General features: G+C 28.2%; 1 protein-coding gene across 1 annotated transcript; it reads left to right on the top strand.

Annotated features, from left to right (window-relative positions):
* Window positions 1-198: 198 nt before the first annotated feature.
* Window positions 199-21,477, top strand: LOC107448144 (28S rRNA (cytosine-C(5))-methyltransferase). Its single transcript, XM_071185710.1, has 19 exons — window positions 199-371; window positions 2,352-2,391; window positions 2,734-2,825; window positions 3,503-3,618; window positions 4,840-4,863; window positions 6,757-6,795; window positions 7,767-7,822; window positions 8,707-8,790; window positions 9,275-9,370; window positions 11,302-11,407; window positions 11,491-11,580; window positions 12,178-12,265; window positions 13,944-14,084; window positions 15,010-15,149; window positions 15,232-15,321; window positions 17,027-17,149; window positions 17,231-17,328; window positions 17,428-17,552; window positions 20,991-21,477. Exons 1-19 carry the CDS (start codon window positions 275-277, stop codon window positions 21,359-21,361), a joined length of 2,016 nt encoding a protein of 671 aa, XP_071041811.1. The 5' UTR covers window positions 199-274; the 3' UTR covers window positions 21,362-21,477.
* The last annotated feature ends 206 nt before the right edge of the window (window positions 21,478-21,683 follow it).

The following is a 21,683-nucleotide window of genomic DNA, read 5'->3' on the forward strand; positions in this document are numbered from 1 at the left end:
TGATTGGTGAGTTTGTCATTAATCTCGATATTTCACCAATCAAGCTCTCTATCGCATTTTGTAACTGGCTTCTGTTTAATTTTAGTGTTTAGTGAGAACAGTCCCTTAGCTTATTCGTTTAGTTAATAGCTATGTAATAAATCTGAAACATTTTTATTGGGTAATAACTGCTCAATAGAACAAGAGATTAGCAAACATAGGCAGTTACAGGCGTTTCTGTTTACTAGGCTCTTGTAAATAAAATAAAATTTCACGTGTGTTCTAAGTTTACAAAATGGGTCGTAAAGCTGCTTTCAAAGAAAAACCTAAGCAAGGACCAGGTAGAAAATCAAGGAAACAAAAAGATCCTCAGTTACCCCCTCATTTGCAAGGTATCTGCTTTATTTGAATTTATAAGTTTCTTTTAGTTGCTACTAAGATCTTGTATATCATCTTCCATCTAAACAACTATCTTATTGAAGTAGTTAATAACTAACCGCAACTTCTGTGTCATTTCTAGTTATTAAAGTACTGTTCTTAAACTTTATTTATTAATATTATCGTGAGAAAGGAATTCATATTTCCTACAAGGAATATTCATCATTTTGACTCGTTGAAGCTGACAGTAATCGGGAGTGTGTGTCATCCTCTCTGTAGAGGATCAACAAAATTATGATGTGATTGCATTTCTTAAATTTACCCTCAGGGATGTCTCATAGACCGTCGCCAATAGTCCCGTTTTGCTGCTCTTGTTCGAAGAAAATAAACTATGACAAATTGACAGTGGTATAAGAACAATTCATCTTTGCATAGACTGTAAGTTTAAAGACTAAACATGAGTTACTCTACATACAATAATATCTACAATATTAATTGAATTAAATTAAGAATGTCTAATTTTTTATAAAATGAGAAACATTCTGTTAATGCAAAATCTTAATTATAGAACTTAATGCAAGTATTGATTATTTCTTGTGACCTGGTTTAGGCTTTTGTCGCCACCTCATTTTAGCCAAATCACAGATTTTTAATTTTTATCTAACTATATAAATTCATACCACAGAGAAAAGTATGGTAAAAAAAAATCAAAAAAGTTCGATAATAATTATAAATTTAAATAATTTTTTATAAACACCCGGTTTAATATCGATGCGTGATTTTTAAATCGCAGGATTATGCATCTTTGCTTGATTTTAAAATTGCGTGAGTACGAGCTCCTATGTTTGATTTTCGAATTGCCTGAATGAAAATACTAAACTATAATTTTTGTGTTACTTCATGAATTATAATAGTGGTTTTTAAATCAAATGAATACAAAGCGGGATATTTGATATAAAATTGGGAAAGTACGTAACATGATACACGATCATTATTCGCATAGATAGGAATCATAATGTCTTATTTGAAATCAAATCATTTGTAGGAAAAAGTGGTTGGTATTATTTCTCAGGAAATTGACAAAGAAACTTTCTCTGAAGGGGCAGATATTTTTTTAAGTATAGTAAAGAAATTTCCGCGATGGAAACAAATTTCCCGCAAATTGCGTTCCCGGGTTTCTTTATATTATTCATGTCTGATTGTTTCAAGTTTTTATTGTTGATTTGTAGCAATCAATGACAGGCCTTATTATGCTCTGTTATCATACCACTTGCAAAACCCATTGTTAGGTTTGCTGCTATTTTGGCTTCAGAGCATTTAACAAATCAGGGGTCATTTTAAGAGTAACTTGAGTCCATTTATGGACCTTTTAAGAAAAAATTTATTGTGCGAAAAAGAACGTTTCACAAAATAATTATGAGTTAAAACAGGCCCTTTGCAAAATTTTTGCTACAAAACAAAGCCTTATTTTTATTATTCACAAAGTTTCGTATATGTAGACATTTTAAGAAAAAGTTTTAACTAACCACTAGTTTTTGTAATTTTTGCAAATTCACAAAATAATGCCGAGAATTTTAACGACTTTATAATAAGCAGACTTTTCACAGAAGTTTGAAATAACCCCTGCAAATAGTTCCTTAAAAATTGCAACATCAGAAAGGCTTTTGATGTATTAATCTGAAATATGTCTTTTTGAACTGTGGAACTTTCATTCCTTAACTCATCTCTTAATTTGCATTGCTAATCCCTTTGTGAACATAGATATTTTATCTTTGAAAGTATTAGGAGGAGAAAAATGCAACAAGAGTTTTGTTACAAAACTAAAGCATTGTAAAGAATTGCCATGTTTCTCATAATTATTCGGAAACCTAATACTAAAGAAGTACCAAAATACTAACATCTTTATAGGAATATTCCTTTTTTTATAAAAGTTTGTAATTTTGCCATTGTTAAAGATTCAAAATTTTATTCTATTTGTTCATTTCATTTTTTAGATAAGGATCCAGACTTTGTTAGCAAAAGAGCAAAAAAGAAGTAGGTTAATTATTTTAAGCATTATCCTTCCTTTTCATTATCATACTTGCTTGTTTAATTTTAGATGTGCATATTTTAAATCTTGATCTTAACTTATTGCATTTTGCTAGTAATGCCTAATTTAGTTAATTATGTAAATTAAGTTCATATGAACTATAATATGTCATTAGCATAAGCTCATTTTTTTAGTTTCTTTTTTCTATTAACTTTTTTAAAGTATTATAAAACTATGAAATAAGAATGATTTCTATATTTATTGCATACACTAAATATAATTTATTTTATATTGTTATGTTAAATGATATTATTTTTACATTGAGTGTTGTTTTTTAACTATTTCAGGTTAAAAAAGCAAAATGAAATAAATCGATCTTTGGAAGAAAAGCCTAGACCGTTAAAGAAACAAAAGCTCTCAAATTCTGTGGAATCTATAGGTATGATAGATATTTTTTTAAGCTCTATACTATAAAATAATTTTTTTTTTTATGTATAAAAAAAGAGCAAAAGTTCCTAAAACAGAACTTTCACTTTTGTTCAAAATTATCATTGATTCGAGAGAGGGGGTGCTTCTTTTATAATCAACCCATGCTTGCAATTCAATTGTCTCATAAAATCTTTTTATAATTAAAAACTTTTTTAAGAATCATGAAGCAAGCTTAAAACTGGCCAGCATCCTCAAGAAACTAAAAGAAAGCTGCTAGTAAAATTTCTGTATGAATATTTGAGAACGGCTTTATCTTTCCAAATTAATATTCTGAAAACAGAGGACTCTTGCAGGGATTCTCTAACAGAAATATTTTTTTTTCTTTTTCTGCATGCTCTGTTAGGAATTTTGCTATCAGCTCCTATGAGGGTACTGGTCACAATAGACCAGCTTGATGTGAATTTTCCATTAAAACTGGAATTATCAACCTCAGTATTTAGTTGATCTGGATTTATCAACCAGAATAACTGATAAATACCATGTTGGTGTAAATCATAGATTTAGTTCTGTAATAGTAGAAATGCAAAGTATTGAGGTTCTATTAAACAGTAATATAAATGAGTGAATTTCGTTTCTAGTAATTAGGTAAGCATAATGTCTTTTTTAAAAATAAAACTTCTTTTTCAGAATCATCTGAGGAAGATGAGCAAAATGAACTGCCTCAGCCTGAATTTTTCACTGATGAAAATGCTGAATGGTTGAAGCCAAAGAAAAGTGATCTCTTAGAGGGCTCTGATGATGAGGTAGATGTTTAAAATGCGGAATTATAAACTGTAGAAGTATTAACTTCTAAAGTTCTTATTCATTTGAATTAAATTCAATGCTATTTACTTCAGTGTTACAAAATGCTGTATTTTTAATATTTTTCAGATAGTTTTATTGTGTGCATTCTAAAATGTTATAACAATTATAGGATGTTTTCTATTTCTAAACTAAATTATAACTAAACAGTCCAATAAAGTTTATCTAGTTAACTTATTAGGGCTCTCACGGATCAAAGAGAACAGGGAAAACATGGAACTTTTTACAAAAAACCTGAAAAATTCTAATATCATACGGGAAAAGTAACCAGTTTTAGAATGTCAATAACAGTAATCAGTTATTGAGATTTGGTTTAAATTATTCTAACATCTATTACAATTATTTCATAAAACTATACACCTTTTAGTGAAACTTTTCCATTCTCATTCTATTTTATGTTTTTGCTCACAAAATCTAATATTTGTTATTACAAATATATTATAAAAAGAAATAAAAACTGATGAAAAATAGCATAGTATAGATAAAATAAGGTGTGGATTTTCAATAAAATATACCTGAAAAAGTCAGTAGATTTTTTTTTCTACAATTGAGTAGGAACCTAGCTTATGCACCGTGTACCTTCTTAACTTATTATAATTAACGTATTGATTGAGTTGCTAGCAGAATTATTAGGTGGTAGTGTTCTTGCTTTGTTATTCGCCTCTATGTTGTTGGTTAGTGTTTTGTGTAATATTACCTCGCACAATTAAAAAAATAATACCTTGATATTTCTTCTGACATTCTTGCAATTAAAAACTTTTTGTCTTAAATTAAAGGTTTTCAGAACTATTATACCTTTTTTAGATTGAGCAACATTTTACAGGCTTCTGATTTTATAATGGTTAATTTGAAAAGCATAAATGAGTTCGGGTTTGGGAGATAAGCAAAAGAGAGAATTACTGTTAGGAACAGCAAACAAATTGAAATAACTACTAGTCATATTGCAGTACTAGTCAGTACTAGCTTTTTAAGAGTACAGTATGTAATTATTAATTTCTGTATATTCTTAGAGTAATTGTTTTGGGAAATGTTGTCAGTTCTTGGAACAATCACCCTTTTTAAACAGATTTTTTGTATAGCAGTGCATAATCACTAAAGTTCCAGTGAAAACATATTTTTTATTTCTAATTATTAATATGTTTAATTTTTCTCTAATAATCTAGGAACAAGATTTATTTGAAGGNTTTTTTTTTTTTTTTTTTTTTTTTTTTTTTTTTTTTTTTTTTTTTTTTTTTTTTTTTTTTTTTTTTAACATTCTCTTTTAATCATTAGCTTTAATAGTCTAAATGAGTATAAAATTTAAAGCTAAACTTTATTGAATATTTCTTACATCATCGATAGTTCTTGGATGTTCAAATGAGAAATGGGCAACTTTAAGATATTATAATTATTATTGTGTTCAAAATATGTACCCCATGTGCTGTCAGTATTTCTGTGTTTTTATTATCTAAATTTTAATCAGTTTGAAAGAAATAGCATTGTTAAGAATTTATTTTACAATTAATGATTAATTTTTATTTTATATAGCAAGAATGACATTTTTCTTTTTAAAACCTTATAGTCTTGAGATTCTTCATCGTCTGTTCAATGTTTCCATTTTTTAAAAAATTTCCTTCTGTTTTCTAAGATTTTAATCGTTTTTCAAGTTTTTGTTGTGTTTCTAAAGATGTTTAAAAAAAAAAACAGTTTCACAATCAAAAATTTTTATCTTAAGTTTTCTATCTTGGACTTATTAAAATATGAATAAACTAATCCAAGTCCATGCAGTAATCAGGTCATTCAGATGAGGTGCTACTTTCTAGGATCAGTTTAATATTTATATTTAAATTCTGTTACATGGAACAAGGCATGAGAACATAACTTTTAAAGTAACGATTTCGAAGTATATTTTGAGGAAATCAATTTGAATTTATTAAACTTTAAAATTCAGGAAAGTAAATGTTAAAAATATCCAAAAACAAAATCAGAAATTATAATTCAATGTTTGATCATAAAAACGTGTTTCAAATTATGTTAATTTTAAAACTACCAAATCTTTGGATGTTTTGTTTTTTCTTTTGACTTTGTAGTGACTTTGCTGTCCCCCCTCTCCTTTTCAGGAAATTGCAATCCTTAAAGGTGTTTGGGAAAAGAAGTAAGGTAGATTATGAAATTTATAAATTTCATAAAAATGTAAATGAAATTTTTTTTTAAAAAATAAAAAAATATCAGAAGAAAGTAAAAATTTCTTTTGACATTTTTGTTTTGAATATTTGTACTTTTTCCCGAGAAAAGTCACGGAAAACAGTTAAAAATGGTAAATTTAAAAAGTAACGAAAGTAAAAGTATTGTCAATTATGGTTACTGGCATTAAAAAATAATTTAGATTTTTTTATCAGATACTATATTTTTAGTTTTTGATCTGGTAGTAATATAGTATATTTAATTCTTTTGTTTAATATTTGAAGAACCTGCTATATATTATTATATAGTATTAAATTTGATAGTTTTTATCCCATTCAGCAGCAGTGTCACAAAAATATTTTTATTAATTAAAACAGGCAATATAATAATCCTTGACTTTTTCAAACAAGTTATTTTTATTTTTATTTGCTTTTCCACTTTTTCTTTTCATCTTATACCTATAGCCTGAAGGCTTTCTGCAAAAAGTCCATTGGTTTCTCAGCCCTTGTTTTATTTCCTTCCTATTTATTATTATTAGGCAATAGTTCTCCTCATTTGAAAATTCAAGGTGTAATTTTGCATTTATTTAGATTATTTTTTAATGTGCTTTATAATTTAAATAACAAAAATGTTGAGCATTGTCAAAACTACAATATTTTAGGACTTTTTTTAGCTAAAACATATAGTTAAAAGAATAGCCTAAACCATACTCACATTAACTACATAAATGAGAGTATTTTAAGTTTATTTCTTTAAAAAAAAGTTTTTTCTGTAAGACCAAACTATTTGGCTTAGACCTTTCACAAATATATCTATAAAAACTTACATTTCTAAAAATATTGAACACCGCATACAGCTGTCGGTACCTTTTTGTAAATATAGTTTTTGGTACTTCTAATATTTTAATCTTCATTTAGGAAGGAAGTGATTCTGATGAGGAAGAAAAGGATGAGGAGGTAAATAGTTTTGAATTAATAAATAGTTTACTTATTATTATTTTATTATTATTGTTATTATTATTTCTCTAGAATAATTGATCAATTAATTTAAATTTACATGCTAGAAAAAAACTTTTTGAAATTTTGTAGTCCTTTAGAACTATTTCAGTTTACTCTCAAGTCCATGAAGACTGCTTAATTTTTTGTTTAAACAGGTTCTTAACTATCCATACAGAAAATAAAAAGGGGGCCTAATATAAATTGCAGAGAGTTCTACGGTCGAGTTCAACGCCTTCAGTAATCGCATCTATAATGGCATAGTTTGTTAGTTGTAGGGGTTCGAATTTTACTCCTTTTCTTTCAGAATTTTCTGGGGAAATTTTATTTTTTCATTTTATTGAGATCGTGTAGCATGGACTTTCTGGATAATATGAAAAATATAAAATTAAAAGAGCAGATTTAGAGAAGTAAAAGAAGTATTGATTTTTATTTTAAATTGTTGATTTTATCTTGATCCAAAATGCCAGGTAAATGTGTTTCACATATTGGGATTTGTATACAGGCATAACAAACATCACAATTTGTATTCATGCAAGTTTAATACCACATGTTGTGAATCATATTCATGCATTTTAAAGGTCACATATTGTTATTCATGATCCCAGGATTTAAAAATTACACATAAAGATTCACATTAATGCATACTAAAAATGCGCATCAAAATTCATAGTTGCACAATTTAAAAATGAAACATCAGGATCTGTATTCATCAATTTTAAAAATGAAGCACAGTCTGTTCATATTTACACTATTTAAAAATTAAATCTCATAATTTGTATTCATGACAAGCGCTAGGTAAAATACAGAATTAGTATTATAATTAAATTTTTTCATAGCTGTATTATTTGTCTATATACATTTTCTTTTGTATATTGAAAGATTAAGTGAACGTGAAAATCTAGATTTAAATTTTTCTTCCCATTTTATAGCTGTTGCCAATTGAGAAAGCTGCTAAAAAACTGAGCAAAAAGCAAGCTGAGGAAAAGTAAGTAATATTTCAATGTTTAATTTATGTTGCTTAGATTTATTTTAACTTTTATTTTTATAATTATATCCTAAATTTGGTTTTACGAAATTCAAAATAATAAAATACCTGTTGTAAGAAATTAAGTAATTAGTCCTAGAAATTGGTTTGTGTTCATTTTCAGGAACTTAAGAATGTTTTTAAGCTTACAATATTTATCCAAAAAAAAAAAAAAAAAAANAAAAAAAAAAAAAAAAAAACTTTTTACTTATTCTGCAATTTTTGATTCTTTATCTATGGAACATGAATTTTTAACTGACCTGAAAATTAATGGAGTTATATAATTTGATGGCGTGTATTAAATTTTTTGGGAAAAGGGTCTTAGTTTTGATTTCTAACTGATTATGTGCAGATAAATAAATGAAAAAATTATTTGTACATAGACAGAAGCTTTCAAAATTTGAGTTCACTTACAAGAATTTTAAAATGTTTTTTTAGCTTGAAAATTTATTCAAACTTTTTTTACCTGTAGTGTAATATTAGATTCTCCTCTCAAACCAGTAAGTTTGAGCCTTAAAACATGGAGATCCGATCATTAGGTCAAAGGTTGTTGCGGGTGGTCCTGTGTTCTGTTGCAACCACTTTCGTAAGAAACTAAAAATTGTTGTAGCTCGATTTGGTGATATAAGGTAGATATTTCAATAATTAGGAAGGATTTAAACAAAAAATATATTAAGACACTTAAAATTTTTTTTTATTCATTTGTGTATAATTTTTGAATTATTGATAAGATATTTTGTTGTGTCATAATATTTATTACATTTTATTTATTACTTTTTTTACAGCCTTATTTGAACATGCACTTATATTTTTCTTGTGTTTTAAAATTTTTTTTTTTTATATAGGAAATTAGCTAATGAGGAACTGCTATCAAATATTGCTCATACGGAGACTTACGTCCTTCCGAGTGGTCAGGAACTGGAGAAAGAAAATATCCTTTTAAAAAATATATATATTATTTTCTAGAAACATCTTAGTGTGTTACTTTTTCATCAAGTAATCCTACATGTTCTACCCCTAAAATTTGGGTCTCATAAAAACTCAAAACTTTTGATTCATATTTCAAAAGTAGCTTCTCTATCTTGTACGAAAACTGATCTATGAAAGTCTAATGAAGATTTTGATAATAATCTCATAAAAAAAAAATCTTTTTGTTTAGCCTTTTAAAGTTTTATTCTTATGATCTTTCAGTTTTGTTTCTGTGTGATGTATGTTTAAATGTCTATTAAAATGTATTGCAAAAATTATGTAAATAACCAAGATTAACACAGGAATAATGTGTTTACGTGTTCTTTATTTGATAGTTTTTCATTATATAAATTTTAAAACTATACAATTAACTGATACCCTATTGTTTACAATGCTTAGTTTTTTTTAAATTTTGAATTTGATTATATTTATCTTAACAATTATAAGTGTGACTCCTCCAGATCTTGTTGTAGTGAGTCAAAGAATCAAAGATATTGTTTATGCTTTAAGTGATTTCAAAAATAGACGAGAAGAAGGAAGGTAAGTTATTCAGAACATCTTTTTTCTTTCTTTTATTTTAGTTTTCATTTTTAGCAATTTCTAACTTTATTGTTATTTATTCTAACTATTTTTTTATTTGCATTAAAAACTTATTAGTTTATAATTGAAACTTTTACTGTTCTTGAAGGTTAATTTCTTAAAAATTCTGGAAGATTTTAATACACAATTATATGTCAGTTTTGATCCAGAATGTTATGCAAGACTTCGGTTCTGTCTTATGGAAGATAATATCAACAAATAAAGCTCTCATTGATTAAACTGTAAGGGTCATCAATAAGTTCAATTGGAAATTAATAATGCAACTCACATTAATTTCTTTGATCTGTTTTATTCTGTATATTCCTTTGTGGTACTTATATGTGTCATGTTTTTTTTTCTCCATACAATATTCATGTTCTATATTTTTTTTAAAAATATTTTTATTATATATTTTTGAAAGCCTTGCTTAGATTAAATTAGAGCTGTAGTTGATGTTAAATTTGAACTGTAGCTATTTTTTCAAGGTTCCCATGGTCCTTATAAGTTCTTAAAAACTGCTTAAATTTTTATTTTGGAAAGTAAGGGCCCTTAAGAGTACTTAATTTTGCTACAAGGTTAATTTCTGGGCAAATGATGCGCTTTTCAAAGAACTCTTGGTGTGAGCTCTGCTTCTAAACTAGTAGTGGTGATCAAATTGAAGTAGAGAGACTTAAAGTTGATATTGATAGAACAGTTAGAAGCTTGAAACTCCTTTTTAATTCAATCTGGGAAAAAGAAAAAGTCCCAGACAAGTGAAGATAATCAACTAAAGTTTAAATCCCCAGAAAGGAGATTATCCGTTTGCGACAACTACAGAGGAGTCTGCCTTACATCAGTTCCTGCCAAGACTTTAATCTTCAAGCTAATGAAGATTAAACCAGTTTCATAAATGGTGCGGGAGCAAATATTTACATTAAGAAACACTATTGAACAAAGTCGCGAATTTAACGTATCATTGTTCGTTGTTGAAAAATGTTGATGTTCAAAAATTTACTTACCTGGGTGCAATTATTGATAGGAAGGGAACTACAGATGCAGAAATAGACTAAAATCAATATTTTTAATTCAACAGTAAAGAAAGAGTGTACATGGAAACTGGCACAACAAAGGCAAAACAGATGTTTGAGAATTATTCTAAAAGTATTCTAGACTCAAACCATATTAAATGCAGAACTCTTCAGTAATACCAGGCAGGAACCAATCACCATACTATGGTGATACTTATGATAAGTATTCGAAGAAAAAGTTGGAAATGGGTAGGTCGCATATTGAGAATGCCTCCTATAAGAGAACCTTCTAATACCTTAGGTAAGCATCAGGTACCTTAGGTAGGCATCAGAAGGCAAACGAATTTTGAAATGGCTTTTATAAACTCATATTTTTTAATTATGAATCCACAGGAGTAGCAAAATTCTCACTTAGGTTGAACAAAAAGATTTTTAGTGACAGTAATCATCTTACCTTTAAGTTAATGAAAATAATTTAATGTGGGTTCATTAAAAATTAACCTTATAAAATGTCATTGTGAAGTTATTAAAAAGATTCAGTTTTGCAGCTTCTTAATCTTTGTCAAGTGTTGTATAGGAGGAAACTTTTCATGGAAACTGGTCCATATATTCTGCTCCGAGAGTAAGCTGTGAAGCTGTTCTTAGTATTCAATGTTTTTAATGAAAAATTTTTTTTAACTGGGTGATGTTACATTGTAGGGAGGAAATTTTGGTTTCTAAAAATAACATTGCTGTGTTTATATCATTTTTTTTCTATTTTTTTAATTTAGAAAGATTAAATTGAATAGAACATTTTATAAAATGTTGTTTTGCTATGCTGTAAAGTGGTGTTTTTAGGTTTTGAGAATAATTTATTTTTGAAGGAAAGTAATATTTATATTTCAGGTCGAGAATTGAATATCTTAACCAGTTAAGGACAGACTTGTGTTCCTATTACAGTTATAATGAATTTTTAATGGATAAACTGATGGAGCTTTTTCCCCCATCTGAGGTTTTGATAAATTTCTTGTTTTGTTTGTCCTTATTTTACAGTAAATTTTGTATTTGTACTTAATGTCTCTATTTACATTTTAGTTAATTGAGGTGTTAGAAGCAAATGAAGTTCAAAGACCTATTACTATCAGAACTAATACTCTTAAGACAAGAAGAGGTGATTTAGCGCAGGTAAATTTATTTTTGGTAGTTCAGTTGCTTTTTAGTATTTGTTTTAGTTCTTTAAGTTACCCTAGTTGTTAAAAGTTACTTGTTATGTGAATTACATAGAAATTATTCAAAAGACAGTAAATTTAAATTTTCTGTGGCTTCATTCTGTGAGGTGACTCAAGTCATTCAGAAACTGGTAAATTTTTTATAAATGTTCCAGGTATGCTTAATTTTTTAACTAAAAGAATAAGTAAAGCATTTTAACTGGATATATCTGATATGAAAACAAAAATGTAATTGAGACTTTATAAAAGCAATAATCCTCAGAAGTTGGGGAAATCTTAAAAGATTTAATCAGATCTCTTAATTCATCAAGCCAATATATATACTTTGCATGTTAATATTTACTTTTATATTCATATTCTTTGTGATTCATTAATTAAACATTATACTGCTATATTTTAAAAGCTTTTCTTTCTCTTGAAATAGCTCTTCAAACTAGATTTTGATTTCTAGAATGTCAACAATTTTAAAACCCTAGGACAATTTATAGTAATTTTCTTATTTTATAATAACTATGTTACTTCGTCTGTAAGATGACCTATTATTGTTTTCTAGGCTCTTATCAATAGAGGGGTCAATCTAGATCCTGTTGGCAAGTGGTCCAAAGTTGGATTAATTATATTTGAATCACAAGTGCCTATCGGTAAGTTGTTAACTGTCTCTAATTGACATACCAGTTCATTTATATTAATGTGCTAAACAATTTCTAAATTTTGGAGTTTTTTACTGTTTTCTTACAATTTTCCTTTGCCTTCTTTTTTTCTGCAATTTTCATCGGTATTATTACTTGAAGTACTTGGTTTTTTACTACTCTAAATTCTATTCGCAATTTTTCGTTAAATTAATCTATGGTACATAAACAGTTAGCTTGCACTTATGATAATTTAAGTGGTATATCTTTCCTTCATAATGTGGTAAATATCTTTTATAATAAATGAGATTGCTCAATAAGTAATTTTCTATTTACTGTTTTTCTATCACAAACACTCTCCAGACTTGATAAATTGACATGCATGAGTTTTTCATTTAGTAAATTTACTCATTATTCGAAAGAGGTATAGGAGCAAATTTACAAACTGGACTCAATTTACAAACTGGAAATTTTATGATTTATAATAATTGGATTGTCCGTTTTGGTTTTTCTGCCAATGACACCAAAACAAAACAGCTACCTGCTCAAAACTAGAACATGGCATGAAAATAGATATAGCATGGGCACCTGGAGCTCCTAATTTTTAAGAGGTACTGAATTAAAAATACAATATTACAAAAATTCTCAAAAAATGATGCTTTTAAAAAAAAAAAATTCATCGGCTGACTATTGACAAAATAGTTTATATTATTTTAACTTATCTACATTAAAACCGACTATAGTTCATGATAATTATTTTATTTGTTTGGTGATCTTAAGAATGAAAATTATGTCTAAAAAGTTAGTTAATATATCTGTTTGTAAAACTGGTGGTAATGGATACCGTGTTTCGAATTTGTGTTATTGCAAATGAATTTGTTAGAGATGGTTAAATTAATTCTAAAATTGGCTTTGAAGTGCCTAGTTAGAAAAGCTAAGTTAGATTTCCACATAATCAAGGAAACCTGTAAAATTGTTGTAACAAACCTCAAAAAAAAAAAGCAATCTTAGTATTTACAATAACAATAAGCAGGCTATGAATTTCAAAATAAATAATCTTAACAGTTATTATTACTATTGTTGCTTGTAAAAATTGTCTGCAGTATGGTTAAGTTTCTTTTATATATTACTAGGAAAATAAAAAGAATTTATGCAGAAGTATTCATACAAAATACTTTTTTGTACATGATAATTATCATTATACTGATTGTTTAATTCTGTGTACCATTCCATCTTTCTTGTTCCATTTTTTTTAAAATATGACTTTTTTTTAAGTTGTTTAATAAAATCAATCACTAGATAGGTAAAAATTCTTTATAAAAATTAAACTTTCTACATAAAAAAATTTTTTGATTCTTAATCACAGATTAAGTTTTTATTAAGCATTGGCTATAATTTCTTTATGATTGATGTAGCTGCTGTTACAGAATATCATATTTGATATATTTAACTATCAAAAAGTACATTTCATTCCTTATTGAATAAAAATGATTGTATTTCGGATAAAATATTGCTGTATGTAACAAAAATGTGGTCTTACATTTTGTTGACATTTTCCTGGAGGAGTTTGGGAATTTCATTTCTGAAATTGAATTCTACAAATGTGTGTACTTAAGAGATAGAATTAATGTAAGGAATTTGTTAATGTTTCACTTTTTTTACGTATTTGGCATAATTCTTTTTCTTTTAGGTGCCACTCCTGAATATTTAGCGGGCCATTACATTCTTCAAGGAGCTGCATCATTGTTACCTGTCATGGCTTTAGCTCCAAAGGAAAATGAAAAAATACTTGACATGTGTTCTGCTCCTGGTGGCAAAACGACACACATCGGTAAGGAAAGATAAAAAAATTATTTCAACTTTATTTGTTTCATTGTTGTTTCTGATTCATTTTCTTTCACCCATACATTTCAAAAATGAATTATTTTCATCAGTGAAACCTGATAAGTTTTCACATGATATAAGTTTATAATTTGTCTGTATAACCATTACCATTATATAATTTGTCTGTATGACCATTAGTCTCTGTAACCATTACTTAGCAAAAAATATGTATATTTTATTTTGCTCAGCAAGAGGTCAACTAACATAGGTTTCATTTTATTTCCATAATGATTCTGTTACTTTTGAAACTGCTAACTTTCTTACAGCCCTTTCTTAAATTAAATTTTCCTTAAATGGCATAAATCTTTTTTATAGCCAGCTCTCACGTTTTAAGACATGTTTTAATGTCTTATTCTTTAAGGTTTTTTCAAGAAATTATTTATTTTTATGAAATCTATTTTATTTTAGGAGAAAATTAACAGTTAATTAAAAAAATCTAGTTACTACATGTTAATTTGAAGGTGCTGCTCTAATTTATGGGAACAGGGCTATGACATTTATGATTGTTCTATATGCTACTGTACTCATTACTTTAAAATAACCTATTTTATGATTCCCTACAAGCTATGTTATAATCTTTCAATGCACTGTCGTAAAAAGAATGCAGTTTTATTGAATAAATAAATATACAACAATACAGAATAATAATAATTGAGGTATATTAAAAAATATGTGAAAACTACTGTGTTAATACATATACTACAGATATTCAGATACTTCCATGAATGGTTATAATGTTACACTGCAGCAAAATTCTATAACAAAATGTTTTAATTGTGTCTCTTTAAGTTAAAATGATTTTTTCCTTTGTGATTTGTATGTTATTTAATGCCTAACTTTTTGTTTCATAAATTTTTATCCTTGATTTCTAGCTGCATTAATGAAGAATACTGGTGTGTTATTTGCTAATGATGCTGTTAGAGATAGATCTAAGGCTATTGTTAGCAATTTGCATAGACTAGGGATTACAAATACAATAGTTTCTGTGAGAGATGGTCGTGAATATGCAAAAGTTAGTGAACTGACTTGTTTTCTTTTTTATATGTTTTGATTTTTCTACTTGCAATAATAATTTTTTTTTGTTGTCTTTTTAGACAATGTCAGGATTTGATAGAGTTCTGTGTGATGCTCCATGCAGTGGCACAGGAGTTGTATCAAAAGATCCTAGTGTAAAAACTAACAAAGTGAGAGCCTTTCTTTTAATTTTCCCTCTTTACATTATCTTAACAAACTGCATGGTGTCTAGTGTTTTTAAAACCCCTTAAAGGATCTTTTTTCATTGGGTGTTTGTAAAATATGCATAATTTCCTCTTTCCAAAAATGATTTGTTTTCTTTACCTTGTTGGATTGTCTTCATGAGTTAAGAATATCAGATTTTTAATATACTGATTTTGTGTTTGAGAGACCGTTCACTAATTGTATAAAATAGTTTTGACTTTTATTGTAGATTCTATTGTATTGGGTTTATTAAAATTTTCAGCATTCTGGAATAAATAAAATAAAAAATGCTTTTGGAGACAAGGTTTTAAGAAGGATAAATTAAGAAGATTTTTACTATTTTGACGTATAGCTTATACTGTTTAAAATCTTTTGTGGCTCCAATTTGGTAATCCAAAATATTATAGTTTTTCTATATATATACAGTACAGAACCCGTTATCCGGAAATCAGAAAACCGGAAAACCAAAAAACCGGAACGAAATTCGATAAATTTTCCCGCAATTTTTAAAAAATATTTTTTTTTTCCTTATGGAATTTTAGGATTTTTCTTTCTTTTTTGAAAGATGTTTACCTTACCATCATTTCAGAAATAATCATTAGTGTATTACCTCATCGTTTTTTCTTATTTTTAAGATTATTTCCAAATATTTTTTTTTTTTTTAGTTGGGTTTAACACTAAAAAAACGGCTTTTTGTAGCAATTCAGAAAACCGGAAAAATCAGTTATCCGGAATAGCGATAGTCCCGATCGTTCCGGATAATAGGTTCTCTACTGTATATATATATTATTTTTTTTGAGATATCTATTAATTATTGATATAGCTTGCTAAATATAGTAATGGATATGTGAACCATATAATAATTTGCTTCTAACAAAAAAAAATTATCTTTAATACTTTTTGTAATTTCATTTCACAATTATTGAATAACTTTTTTATCATTGCATTAAAGAAATACCGAATCTAATTACAAATTTTAATAAAACTTTTAATCGAGGCCAGCTTCATTCTCTGCACATCTTTATCAATTCAGTGTTATCCATAATATTATTTTTGTAAATGTTTTTTGTTGATAATGCATAATAATTTTTACTTAATTTTAAATTTTTTATTTAATTCTAAAAAAATTAATTCAAGTTTAACTAATTTAATTTTAATTAAACTGAACTTTTTATGCAATTGAGTAATTATTGACAAAAATGGAATAAGCAATGTATTTATGATAAACTTTCAATGATAGAATGAAAAAAAAAATTTCATGCTGATATCCTAGTTATGGTTTTTTTTATTTTATCAAAAGACTTGCTTGGGATAGTGTTCATTTTGTTTTGCAATTCAATCTGACTCATTAAAAATATTAATTGAAGGGTCTTATGTTCATGGATGTAATTCCACATTGAATATTAAATTAATTTTAAGGGATAATTATTTTTACTCATTCATTCCTTCTTACGTGCAAGTCAAAGTTTTTTTTTTTTTGCTAAATTTATAATCTTTATCCACATACTTGAAGAAAAAAAAAAGGTTATTTTTTGTACTATAGCTAGTACTTAAATCATTTTTCATATCTGTAACTGCCATATGTTGTTCAAAAAGAGAAGGGAAAAGAGTATAATTGTCTTATGGCAGAGAATAAATTTGTTTTATTTTAATAATTACATTTTTTGACAGGATGAAAAAGATATTCAAAGGTGTGCTACTCTGCAGAGACAACTGTTATTGGCTGCCATTGATAGTACTAATGCTAATTCCAAAACTGGAGGCTATATTGTCTATTCAACTTGTTCAATTCTTGTAAGGTTTATTTTTTAATAAATATGCATGTATGTATGTCAATAACTTTGAGTGTTCATCTTTTAACATTTTTCTTTTTAGCCTGATGAAAATGAATGCGTAATTGATTATGTCCTCAAAAAAAGAAGCGTGAAAATAGTGCCCACTGGCTTAGACTTTGGTAAAGATGGATTAGCCAAGTAAGTGTTTTAATAATGCAAAATTACATATATATATATATATTCATTTTTTATTTTAAAAAATGGTAATTAAAAGTTTATAACTTTGTTTCATTTCAGGTATAGGACTTACAGGTTCCATCCTACTTTAAAATTAGCTAAACGATTTTACCCTCACACACATAACATGGATGGATTTTTTGTTTGCAAACTGAAAAAATTCTCTAACATAATCCCTGGCACAGGTAAGTTTATATTGATATCATTAAATCAGTATTTGTTTGTCTTATAAAGAACGCTTGTTTTAACCAAGAAAAATCATGGAAGTACAAAGTTTCGTACACAGAAATTTTTTGAATCGCAAAAGTATTACCCGATAAAGCCAGAGTACGCTTTTTAAAAATGAGTTATACTTCAATGTGCATAACATTATACCAACCAAATATTTCCGATTTTTTTCGTTAAATCAGGAATCGTTATTTACACTAGTTCATTTTTTTAAAAGTATACATACAATTGTTGTATCTAAATTAAATACAGTCAAGTTCTTTGTCAAATTAATTGAGTTATCCTTGTAGCAACATCTAACAGTTTTAGTTAAGGAGGACAAATATGAATTAAAATTTTGTGTTTATTTATAGTTTCAAAATTTAAAATAAATTTTTGCGTATTTTTAAGTGAAGTTACCTCACTGAAAATTGCTCAAATTTTTTATATTTATTAATAAAAAAATATTTCTCATTTATGACTTTATTATTAACCATTTGAAAAATAATTATATTTTGACCTTTCACTGACACAGAAACACATACATATCCATGAGACTTCTCTTCTACTTCTTAAAATTTAAAAATAAATATATGTGTACAGGGTGATTATAATTTAAGTTATGATTCTTAAAATCAATAATTTGAAACTACTCATCAGAAATCGTGAGTCAATGGAATTTTGTTCAGCAAAGGAGAAAATAGTTCCAAAGGCTGCCGATAGATGGCGCTGTCGGCAGAAAGACCTCAAATGGATTCATTCAACGCAGGAATGTTGTTAGTGAAAAGACAAGAATTCTTGTTTGCAGCAACAACAGTAATAGTGCCAGCAAAAAGAGCTTCATGGAATAAACATCTTACTGACGATTAAGGCATAAGTTGTTTGGTGTGCTCTTCGCCTTTTTCCGCTACTTATTGGTGCGAAGCGACATGCTCTACAACAGATTGGAGGGTTTCTGTACCGAGGCAATGTATGTTGTGTGTGATGCTTGCCTTCAAGTTGGCTAGATTCTCAATCTGCCCTCTGTAAAACACTTTCTTCAGGTACTCGCAAAGCCATAAATTTCACAGGTTTAATTCAGGAGAACGTAACTGCCACAAAATAGCGGATTATGATCCACACACTGACTTTGAAGTGCTGGAACGGCATAGTTAAGCAAAAGTACTTCATACCACTTGCCAGTAACGGTGCAGGTAACAAGACCCGCAGATGTGATCTCCTCAAAGAAAATAGACTATCAATAAACGCTGCCGTTATTCCACACCACTCAGTGACCTTTTCAGAGTGAAGAGGTAATGGCTGTAGTTGGAATGGATCTGGGACACCCATATCCAGCAATTTTGCATATATTTACAGATTCTTGCAAGTGGAAGTGGGCTTCGTCAGACCACAGAATGTTCCACTCGGCAAGCAATTGTAGTACAAAAGATTCATGTGGTTCCAGGTCATCAGGTAACAACTGCTGCACATGAGTTATCTTGTGCAGGTAACATCTCATTGTGTTCCGTACGACTTCATGCACCATGCTGATCGGCATGTCATTGTTATGCTGTAGCCATATCTTCCACTTCCTCGGCCGAAACTGATTTGCTTCCTCTACCCTGTTTCACGTCAAATGAATTGGTCTCTTTCTGGTTAGCTATCATTTTTCACAAACCATTTGTGGTTATTGTGTCCGATTTTACGGATTTTTAAATCCGAAACTTGCTATTAGCTGTAAGTGCACACTTATCGTTCTTGAAAAAAGCTTCAAGAGTTGTTGCTCTGCATTATTAAGGCAGAGTAATTTGCATATCTCCAAATAATGTTAACCCTAACACCATCATCTATCGACAGAGTTGGGAACTAAAACACATAACCACATACATAAAACACTTAAACGTTTAAATGTTCACACAGAGATTTAGAAATACTGTTCATTTCTGACCCCAGGTGCGTTTGAGTTTCTTCATTTCGTGAAAGTGAAACTTTATTAAATAGTTACACTAAATCTTTTTTTATTATTTTTGTCAATTTTTTAGTAAAGTATATCCTCCATTTACTGTGGAATTTCCATAGTTACAGAAAATATTTTTCCCAATGGTAGCAAATGTAATGTATAAACAGGATGGCCAGAAAACAAAGAGAATGGTGCCAAGTTGGAGATTTGTATCTGGAAAAGATTGGAGATTTAACTGAAATGTCCCAAAAAATCAGAGAAAATGAATAAATTTATTTTTGAGAAGCCTAAAAGTCTGATTTTTTTTTTTTTTTTTTTTTTTTTTTTTTTTTTTTTTTTTTTTTTTTTNTTTTTTTTTTTTTTTTCAATAAGTAACTCGAATGGTCCATATATGTGTTTTGAAGAATGCTTTATGTTTTAGACTAAGGTTTGAAAGAAAAAATTTATAATAAAATCTATGCAACTTGTTACACAAATCATGAATTTTTCTTCTTCTGACTAATTGCGACCTTCCTGATTGATATCTAAATGAACAGGAGATGAAAGAGCTTTGTCCACCAATACATTAAAATAATTTAAATAGTTACATAGAAAAATGGTCATATTCTGATAAAAGTTTTATAAAAATTCTTCTTTTAGTCTTATAAAATTATGCTTTAGTACTTACCATTGTAAAATATCTTTCTTAAACACCTCAAATGTTGAAGGGTATGGTAATGTACAGGGGCTGTTTTGTTGTGTACTCTTAACAGGTTACAAGTGTTTGTGTCTTGCCCTGGCATTCCTCAGAAACTATTGTGCTCAGTTACAACTGCGTAGGTAGCTTGTATGGCCAGTTATGTGTCTTTAAAATGATGAAGGATTTGACTGAATAACAAATTGCCTGCCGCGTATGAGGTAGAGTCAGTGGAGCATTTTTAGTCGGCAAAAAACCTGTCTGCTGCATGCATTCACAGCGGATTTTTGAAGCTTACGACACTTCCTACTGACACTTCCTATGTTGACAGGAAATTTTGCTACTCCATGACCATGATTCTCTTCACAGCTCAGTCCCAAGCTTTATTGGACTCTTGACTGGGAAGTTTTGGACCTTCCCTCAATACAGCTCAGACCTTGCGCTAAGTGATTTTCATCTTCTCCGATGTTTCAAACATTACTTTGGCGGCAACCAAAATGGTCGTGACCTCTTTGTTATCAGAGCAGGCCGCAAGTTACTGTGAAGAGGGTATTCTAAATATAGTTGAAAGGTATAAGTGTTTAAGCGAATTTGGCAACTATTTTGAAAAAGATTAAACGTATGTAGAATAAAAAAATAAATTTTCTTTCCTTTGGTTTTTATCTTTAAATGGCCTTTACTTAAAAAACAGTCCTTATATATGTGAACTGAACAAGTTCATATGAAAGTCACCTACTTGTGAATTTGTGCAGTTGGCTTAAAAAAAATCAGCTTAATAACAGTTTATTTTCTTTTATGTAGAAAAGAAAAATTCTAAAAGTGATGCTCAAGTTGCTTCTAACAATGATGAGAAAGGAATTAAAGCTGAGAATGCCTCAAAACAAAAAAAGTTAGTCCAGAAGAAGAATAAACAGAAAAAAGAGCAGCAAGAAGAAAGTGAAGAAGAAACTGTGCCTGATGATGAAAATGATATTAATCAAGAAGAATCAGAAGTTGAAACTGTAAATGACAAGAGCAGTCCTCAGGCAATTGACCATCAAGATAAGAAAAGCAGTCGCAGACTTAATAAAAAAAAGAAACTTCTTCAAAATAACTCTAAATCGAAACATAATAAACACCACCAGCAGAATTTCAAAGCCAAACCATTTTTTAAAAAAAGAAAAGATAAATAAATCATTGGCATGTAAAAATGTTATGTATGAACTACCATTATTGTTTCTTTACCATTGTTGTAAAATATTTTATTTATTAAAAATATTTTAGAATAAAACCTGTTTTTAAATGATCATATACCTTGAATTTCTAATCTCCTTTCACCATTATTTAAAAACAAAGCAATTGCAGTCACTGGCATAAGCTTCAAACCTTGTTAATAATTTTGATTTTATGCAACGTTTTTAAAAGTTAGCATCAACAAGTGTAGCACATATATACCTTTTTCCTTGTGATAGCCTAAAATAGAATTCTAAAGATAAGTAATTAAAAACACAATGT

The sequence above is a fragment of the Parasteatoda tepidariorum genome, chromosome 1 (assembly GCF_043381705.1).
Source record: "Parasteatoda tepidariorum isolate YZ-2023 chromosome 1, CAS_Ptep_4.0, whole genome shotgun sequence".
NCBI classification, from domain to species: Eukaryota; Metazoa; Arthropoda; class Arachnida; order Araneae; family Theridiidae; genus Parasteatoda; species Parasteatoda tepidariorum.